Consider the following 9,298-nt stretch of genomic DNA (forward strand, 5'->3'; position numbering starts at 1 on the left):
GTCTTCAGGGCAAGCGTGGAAGGAGAGAGTCCTGGGGGTCCTCTTCGGAGGCCTCCAATGCGGAGCCAGCCCCGTCCTTCACCTCCTTCCTCCAGCCGACTACCAGGAGATTGGCTCGGCAGAAGAGGAAGAGGCAACGGAGGGGGGCACGTAACCCAGCCCAGCCGGCGCTCCTGTCGGTTCTCCAGCCGGGTTCACAGCCAGCGATCCAGCAGGCGTCCAGACCTGCCTCTCCGCAGGCGTCAGGACCTGCCTCTCCGCAGGCGGCCAGACCTGCCCTTCCGCAGGCATCAGGACCTGCCTTTCCGCAGGCATCAGGACCTGCCTTTCCGCAGGCATCAGGACCTGCCTTTCCGCAGGCATCAGGACCTGCCTTTCCGCAGGCATCAGGACCTGCCTTTCCGCAGGCATCAGGACCTGCCTTTCCGCAGGCATCAGGACCTGCCCTTCCGCAGGCTTCAGGACCTGCCCATCAGCAGGCGTCCAGACCTGCCCATCAGCAGGCGTCCAGACCTGCCCATCCGCAGGCGTCCAGGCCTGTCCTTCCGCAGGCGGACTTCCAGCCGGTGCCTCAGCCGGACTTCCAGCCGGTGCCTCAGCCAGTTCCCCGGCCGGCATCACCTCAAACTTTTTTCCCCCTTGGACACACACCTCTCCCTAGCCTTTTCAAGTCCCCGCCGGTCTTGTCCGGTTGTTTCAAGTCCCCGCCGGTCTTGTCCGGTTGTTTCAAGTCCCCGCCGGTCTCGTCCGGTTGTTTCAAGTCCCCGCCGGTCTCGTCCGGTTGTTTCAAGTCCCCGCCGGTCTCGTCCGGTTGTTTCAAGTCCCCGCCGGTCTCGTCCGGTTGTTTCAAGTCCCCGCCGGTCTCGTCCGGTTGTTTCAAGTCCCCGCCGGTCTCGTCCGGTTGTTTCAAGTCCCCGCCGGTCTCGTCCGGTTGTTTCAAGTCCCCGCCGGTCTCGTCCGGTTGTTTCAAGTCCCCGCCGGTCTCGTCCGGTTGTTTCAAGTCTCCTCAACCTGTCCCACCCTTTTCTGGTGTCCCCAAGGTTTGGCCTCCCATTCCCCCACCCCCCCTCCCATGTTTGTTGTTTTTGTTGACCCACCCGAACCCCTTCATAGCCTCCCTTATGTTCCCCTTAGTTTGTTCTGTGTTGTGCTTGTGGTGTTTGTCTTTGTGCTTTGGTGTTTTGGCCCGCTGAGGTTTCTCCCTTGAGACGCCATGGGGCGTTTCTGGGGGCGGGGGTAATGTTAGGACTCTGTCCTTCCTGTCTCGAGCTTTCTAGCTCCCTGGGCAGAGTCATGACATTGCCACGTCTTTCGGGTTTCTGTTGTGTTATGTGTGGAGACAGGTGGCTTTATGTTGTTACTTAATGCCACGTGTCTTCCTGTTATGTCTCAGCCCCACCCTCCTATCTCCTGTAGTTTCATTCCCATCGTCTGTTTTGTAATTCACCTCGTTAGGGTTTCATTCCCATCAGCTGTCACCACTCTCCCCATGTAATCACTCCTCGTTAGTGTTTCCCTTTATATGGTCTCAGTTTCTCTCTGTTCAGTGTTGGTGCATTGTCTTTGTCTTTATCATATGTCTTTGTCTTATATTGGTTGTCTAATGTGGATGTCTATGTTGAGCTGTGACTGGGGATTACACGACTCCAGGCAAATAGTTTGTGGACTTATTATTTTATTATTAAGGACTTTGTTTCCTTTTGTCCCCCTCGTTGGAGGTGTTTGTTTTTTCTAGTGTTTTTGTTCATGTTTACCCCCTTGCGGGTGTTTTATTTAATAAACATTTTTTGTTATACCTTCGTCTGCCTGCATCTGGGTTCTGTCCAAAACCATTTCGTGACACCTACAGATCGGAAAGGAGTATTACAGATGCGTCTTAACTTGACAATAATCAAATAAATGGTCTTAACTTTAGGACCACCCCAACTTCAAAATTATAAAAAACACTTCACAGAAAAATGTCAACAATGGCATAAGATTTATTAATAATTGAAAATGAAGAATGTTTAATGGAAGAAAGACTCTTGGAGGACCCTGGAGATGTGTAACATGTGTGATGACAAAACACTTATAACTAAGTAATAACAGAATGTGCAATATGATATTACAGATAGCACCTTTTCTACCAAACTTATTAAAGTTTCTATTTCCACGGCACTAAAATTAAAAGCTCGCCGGTTTTGTTTTTAATTTAGTTTAACCTCATCAGCAGCTTGCTCAGTATTGGTTGCTTGGTAACAGACCTGAAAGAGGATTGTAGAGCTTGATGGTGCAATTTAGGATTTCCTAACTAGAGAAAAGACACATTTTTTGTAAAATAGGATAGAAATCGGTGCAGGAAAGTTAAGATTTGCTTCTGTAGTTCCAATTTGGGAAAATTCCTAATCTAATGTGTCATATCTTAAATTAAGAGCTAAAATAAGAAACTTTCTGTAATACGCACCCTTATATATTTGTGTTTCATCACCTAAGCATCAACTCAATATGAATTCATTAGGAGAAATAAAAATGAACAGATGAGACAATTGATAAAATAAATCAAGAGTATGAAGGTGCAAAATGTATGTAGTCTGTGGGGGTAAAATAATCTGGAATTGGGTACATTTGTTGAGAATCTCTTCTGAAACTCTAATGGAAACATTGGAAAAATATCTGAGATGCAAACAATTCTATTTGGTCTTTATTTAGTCTCACTGATGTCAATAAATATGGGTTTGTTAAATTGATTTCACGTGTCCATACGTCAACTAACTAATGTGTATAGAAGGGAATCCAGCTGAAGACAAAGGCCAGAATTGCAGCCAGAATAATACGATAGGGCTTTAGTTTATTGTTTTTACGAAGCCGTCAAACACTTTCTCCAATTGCCAGGTGCGATGTGAAGATGATGATGAAGGGTAGGAGAAACCCCAACACAAACCGATACACTACTAGCCTTTTATATGTTGCTACACCATTTGGAAAATCAGCTGCACATATAGTTTGTTGTTTGGAAGATTACCAAAGGAAGGCTTCAAGCAATGAATGCCAACAAGATAAGCAAGCAGCTCAGTTTGGCTCTGTCCATGCTAATGACTGCTTACAGAAAGGTGCAGGTGAACATATTTAGTACCGTCACCAGCTGTCCAATATACACATGAAATCACAGAAAGGCAGTCGAAATGACGGGATTCGTAGATTATGGTGAAGATTTTAAAGAACGTAAAGAGAAAATCTGCTACAGCCAGGTTAAGATACCAAATGGTGTTGATGGTTTTCTTCATTCTCAGGCCCGTTACGTTAATGACCACTCCGTTTCCAACAACACCAAGCACACAAGTCACGAGGTGAAGGAATATTGTGATGTTCAGTAGGAGATTCAATTGGACAGGTGCATTGGTGGTTGAAGGTGATGTATTGGATGAAGCTTCGGTTTGGTCTAAAGTACAAAAAAGAAAGTTAATATATGTTCAGAAATTACAGTTTGCGTGCTCATTGTTTATGTAGATTCAGCCATACGGAGCAATAAAGCATTTTTACAGGCTGTTTCAAAATTGCTGCCTGTTTTTACGTCATACTTACTTATTCTATTGGTTTAAAACACTGGAAAAATGTATTAACCAAACATGAAAAACACAAAAGATTAATCATAAAGACAAAATCTCTATGTGGAATATAAAAAACATTCAATGTTTGAAAAATATGTCCAGTATGTAACAGCATTTAAAACGTTTAAATATTTTTACCTTTAAGGAATCAGTCCGAATCCGACAGCTGAAAGCTAAAAGGACAATTTTAATCAGTTTTATTAAAATATTACAACTAATTAAAGCTTAAACGGGTTTTCAAGACAGAACAAATCTGGTAAAATGGCAAAAAAATACAAAACAGCTACATAAACTTTGAAGAGTCTTCAATATTAAATGGTCAATAACCTTACCAGTTTTAGGATGTTCTTCTATCTCAGAGTTCACAAATAAATGCTGATGTTATTTTACTGTCAAATGCAGCACACCCTCTTTTATAGAAGATAAGAGAGATGAGGAATAATTTGAAGCAAGAGGAAAGAGAAATCAACTGTTTTGTGAAATGAATGTGATCTCTTAACACTCGATCTCTGTTATGAAACAATTCAATGTATTCAGTGGAGGACACATTACACAGTAATACTTGATACACAGAATGGAAAACAGCTTGATTTCTTATTCCTCTTGATATAAGACTGTATAATAAAATATATGGTACTTATTTATTAGTCCTTTTGTGTTGTATTACTCAGCATGTTTCATATATTACTATTTACATCTGTTGTAATATTTTCATGTGTATTTGTCTTTATACCTTTAAGGGAGATTTTCATTAAACTTCTGCATTAAATAAATTAACAAGTATTGCTAGCCACAAAAGTAAATAAACTTCATTCATGCAACCTGCATGCTTGCATGCTTATAACCTGATTTATATGCATCATCTATTTTTGCCATAGTGAAGGCTGAGGCAGTGCCTTTGCTTCATCTACAATGAGAAAAAGAGATCATTCAGTATAAAAGGCTTTTGTATTCAGAAAAGTAACAGAAACATGTAACAAAACAAATATAACAAAAAATATAAAATTAACAAAACATTTTTAAACAGAAAATAGAACTGTGACTTTAAAGACAGAAAGAAAGAAAACATTTGCACGAACAGCATTGTAATATAAATGTTGTGTTTATCAAAGCAATGAGAAAATCATTCAGAGTTTGGTGATTTTTGCTCTGTTTGTTTAGATTCCTTGACTTCAACCAATGACAGAAGTTTGGGGCGGGACTATCTGTTCGTCTGACCCAGTGTTTGGGAAACTTTTATCCCAAAGTTTTTATCTCCAGTCATCTAGACACATGCGTTGTTCTCCTGTCCACTACCAGAAGAGCAGATGGCTGTGTCGTGTGTCTGCTTACTACCTTGTTGTGACTCTGAGATGCGTGAAAAGCGTGTTGATCTGAAACTCACGTGTTCCTCCGCAAAAGCCCCCTCGAACACCAGCAGCAGAGACCTTTTAAGTTTCTTCTTGAACTCGTCACACATGAACACATAGAGAATGGGGTTCAGACAGCTGTTCAGATAACCAAGACAGGTTACGAAAGGTCCTGCATCCTCAATTCCTTCTCGAACACTGTCACTCCAATTATTCTTATGTGCACTTATGAGACACAACTGTTGAACATGAAAAGGAAGCCAGCATATGAAAAAGGCCAAAATCACAGGTATAATGACCCGGAAAGGCCGAAGCTGCTTTCCTCTTTTGAGGCGTTTGGCCCGCACACCAATAGCTATGTATGAAGATGCAATGATAAAGAAGGGAACCACAAAGCCCACCGTAAACCTGTATATGAACAGAGACATAATGACATCGATGGGGCTTGAATAAACGCAGTATGATCCATTACGTTTCGGTACAGAACGATTGATGACGAAAGGGATGCTGCAGCAGATGGATGAAAGCCACACAAACACACAGATGATTATGGCTTTGACTAGAGTCCGTTTATTCTGAGCCCACACGATCACCCATGTGCACAGACATCGATCCAGACTGATGGCTGTCAGCAAAAAAATGCTTGCGAACATATTTAGGACCGAGACCAAGGATGTGATTTTGCACATGACTTTGCCAAAGTGCCAGACCCCCTTGTAAAAAGTAACAATGATGTAGATAATCAAGAACAAAATGAAAATAAAATCTGCAATCGCCAAGTTGAGAAACCAAATGGAGTTGACCGTCGACTTCATTTTGTAGCCGGTCACAAAGATGACAAGACCATTTCCGATCAACCCTGTGACTAAGATGAAAAAATATATGCATATGCTGAAGATTTCTGTGTTTGATAAGCTCTTCAGCTCTGTGGAGTTATTTCCTTCGACGTTGGTCAGATTTTGAGGTCCCAGAGTGGTGTACGCTGGACAAAAAAAAGATCAATGCTTTGTGATTATAAATTCATGCACAATGAAAAGCATCCTTGTATTATTGTTGTCACGATCGCGGGCTGGGTCATTTTGTCACGATCACTTTGGTGGGACATGGACAGAGTATCCAGGTGCAGACAGCGGTAGAAGGGGTTAACAGATATTAAATAATAAATGACAAAACAAAAACCCACTAGAGTGTAACATAACAAAACAACGGTATAAAACATAACATAGAATCAGGAAGATGGATTAACTAAACAAGACTAAAGATAGCAGGAACGTAAATAGAAATAACTGGACTACACTAACTAAGACAAGAACTCACCACACAATCAGAATTAACCAGCCATTTTAGGACCCAGACAGAGGGATCGTTGCGGCAGCGGTCGAAGCCGCCGGGTTCCCTTCCAGTGTCGAGGCCGCCGGTTTCCCGTCCATGGCCAATGCCACCGGGCTCCGTTCCAGGTTCGAGACCATCGGGCTCCCCTCCAGGGTCGAAGCCACCGGAATTCTGTTTCCGCAACAGATCCCCAGCCAGGACAGCCGGCCATTCCCGCCCAGTACAGCCAGCCATTCCCGCCCCGACTATCCAGTCTGTGTCCTGATGGCAATCCAGTCCGTGTCCTGTCTCATTTGGTCGCAATCTGTCTTGTCCTGTTTGTGCCTTGAGGATCATCAGGTTGCCATTTCTTAAGGAGGGGCTTCTGTCATGATTCTGCCGCATCATGTCATGTTACTCTTGGTTTAGTGGCGGGATCATGACAGAATCATATTTTGTGTGGAGAGAGGAATTTATGGCCCTCGTCTGTGTTCCCGCCCTCTCGTCTCCTCGTTATTGATTCATGCCCTACACCTGTTCCCCTTTTGATTTGGTCCCTGTGGTGAGGAAGGCGGGACGAGAGCCATGAGGCGGGGCCGGTGGCGTGAGTGATAGTAGCAATCAGCTGTGTGCGCACCTGTCCTGCATATCTTGCGGAGGAGATCGGGAGCTTAAAAGGACGAGCGGCAGGACTGTTGATGCGAGAGGACCGGGCCCGGACATGTGTTAAGTTTGTGTTTATGTTTTTACTTCCGTGTTTATTATTTGTTTATTTTTTGTTAAAGTTTGTTAATTGTTCGCCGGTTCCCGCCTCCTTCCTTCCCTTTTATGGATCTCGTTACAGTCCCTTATTTAATGCCCTTGTGTCTTCTGTCTTGTGCTGGTTCATTTTGGTTCATGTGGTGAGTTCCTGTTCAGTGTAGTGTAGTCTAGTCCAGTTATTTGTATTTAATTTAAGTGTTGTCTTAGTCTTGTCTAGTTTAGTTAGTAAATATTTTTCTATGTAATGTTTACACCCTTGTTTTGTTATGTTACCCCCTTGTGGGTATTTGTTTTGTAATTTATTATTTAAAGTCTGTTAACCCCTTACATGCTGTCTGCACCTGGGTCCTCTGTCCGTGTTTCACCAACCCTGTTCATGACAATTGTATTGTCAAGAAGCAATTACGTGAATAAAAATGTGTTAGTTTCAAAATTGGGACGAGAAAATATCAGCATAGCGAAGCTTTTATTATGAGAGGTGAAGAAGTGTAGAAGTGAACATCAGGGGGCATCTTGCCTCATCATCCCCTATATATTACCTGTTAAAAATGTTCTGTTAAACGTGACTCAAGAATTGAATAGTTAATCTATTGTTTATAGTTTAAAGGTATTTTAGTTTAAATTGTTTCATAGCAATGTCAGCTTTATAAAAACCCATATACAATGAGCTGATTTATAACAAAAACAGAATGAGAGTAAATGTATTAGAACATGAAACGTTTTACATAACATGTCCACATAAACCACAAGCCACACGATGCCCTGCCTTAGACAGACATCAGTGTGAGTCATGAAGACTCTTCCTGTTAATCTGATCTGAACGTGCAGAACTGTTTACAGCTGATTTAGCATTCAGGCAGAACAACAATAACACATCTTAACAATGCAAAGTATTATAAGATAGTACAGTTGGATATTTTACATTCTTCTTACATTCTTTATTAACACAGTTTATTCATTTATCTTGGTACCGTACACATTTCATGTGTGATCAAGATCACTAGTAAAACTGGTCATAAATGTGTCAACAAGACAAGAGTCTTTACGAGTGACAGCAGCACAGACGGATGGGATCATTTTGTGATTTCTATGAGTGTGCATACTTTGAATTGAAGTGGTCATGGTCATGCTGCGTAATCTTGATCAATGCAAAGATGCAAAGGGCCAAGATAATGAAAAAGAAGAGTAGAGGAAGAAAATAAATCTGCCTATAAAAATCGTCTGACAACTTTACCCAGCTGACATGCAAACAAAGCTGCCCCGAAACGGTTTGGTTTATTTGTTTAGCAAATAAATCCTTTAAACTATAAACAATAGATAAACTATTCAAATCTTGAGTAATGTATACCAGAACACTTTTAACAGGTAATATTTAGGGGATGATGAGGCAAGACTTCTTCACCTCTCATTATAAAAGCCTCGCTATGCTGATATTTACTCGTCCCAATATTGAAACAACATCTCTTCTCACACTTAATATCTTAATGACAAAAATGAATGTACATTATAAGAGGCAAACATCAGACTATGCCACATATGTAACGATAATTCTTACCCATTTTCTAGGTCTCGCCTCTGTCTTCAGGTAGATGTTGTCACAGCCCACAACAACGTCTTTGCACGAACAATTATTGGCAGTCTGGTATATCTGAGAGATTATGGGTGGGGTGATGATGTAAGCAAGGGAATACGCTACTGTAAAAACTATGCAAACATTTTAAAAGAAATCTTGCATTGAAAAAGTTTATCATGACTAGTGAAACAATTGAACAGCAAACCCATAACCAACATTTTTTATCAAAACGTCACATTTCGTTACCGTTGTGTATTTTCCCTCAATGAGTGTTTGATTGCCACTGAGTGGGCGCCTCCTAGTGGTAATATAAAAGTAAAACCTTTTGCGTGCACATCTTGTAGGTCTGTCACTCTATGGAAATGTCTTTTAAAAACTGTATTTTATTAAAAGTGTTTTATTAAATGTGGTTATATGATGAGCACTAAGTAGGATAGACGACCTCCGCACTCCTTTTCAGTTTCTGCATGTCTAATGGTTTTACGTGAAGGGAAATAAATGTAAAGATTTCCTAAATTATGTTGTTACACTTACATTCCTTTAAGCAACACATCAAAGTGAAGTTCTGAGATAAACCACGTTTATTTAGCCCACTACAGTGTAAATGTTTACAAGGTGAATGTCTTGTTTTTAAATGTGTCATTTTAACACTGGTGAGGTGTTAGATGACAAAATATTAAAATAGAGATAAATTATTATAAATATCATGATCGTTG

General features: G+C 41.4%; 1 protein-coding gene and 1 pseudogene across 2 annotated transcripts; both read right to left on the reverse strand.

Moving 5' to 3' along the window:
• Positions 1-2,751: 2,751 nt before the first annotated feature.
• LOC306908089 (chemerin-like receptor 1) lies at positions 2,752-4,851 on the reverse strand (annotated as a pseudogene). The gene is made up of 2 exons: positions 4,806-4,851; positions 2,752-3,418 (listed from the first exon to the last, which is right to left on the reverse strand). The product of its transcript is annotated as a chemerin-like receptor 1 (transcript).
• LOC306909012 (C3a anaphylatoxin chemotactic receptor-like) lies at positions 4,519-8,625 on the reverse strand. Its single transcript, XM_079482349.1, has 2 exons — positions 8,565-8,625; positions 4,519-5,918 (listed from the first exon to the last, which is right to left on the reverse strand). Exons 1-2 carry the CDS (start codon positions 8,566-8,568, stop codon positions 4,852-4,854), a joined length of 1,071 nt encoding a protein of 356 aa, XP_079338475.1. The 5' UTR covers positions 8,569-8,625; the 3' UTR covers positions 4,519-4,851.
• Between the last annotated feature and the right edge of the window lie 673 nt (positions 8,626-9,298).

This window comes from Barbatula barbatula (genome assembly GCF_947034865.1).
Source record: "Barbatula barbatula genome assembly, chromosome: 19".
NCBI lineage: Eukaryota > Metazoa > Chordata > Actinopteri > Cypriniformes > Nemacheilidae > Barbatula > Barbatula barbatula.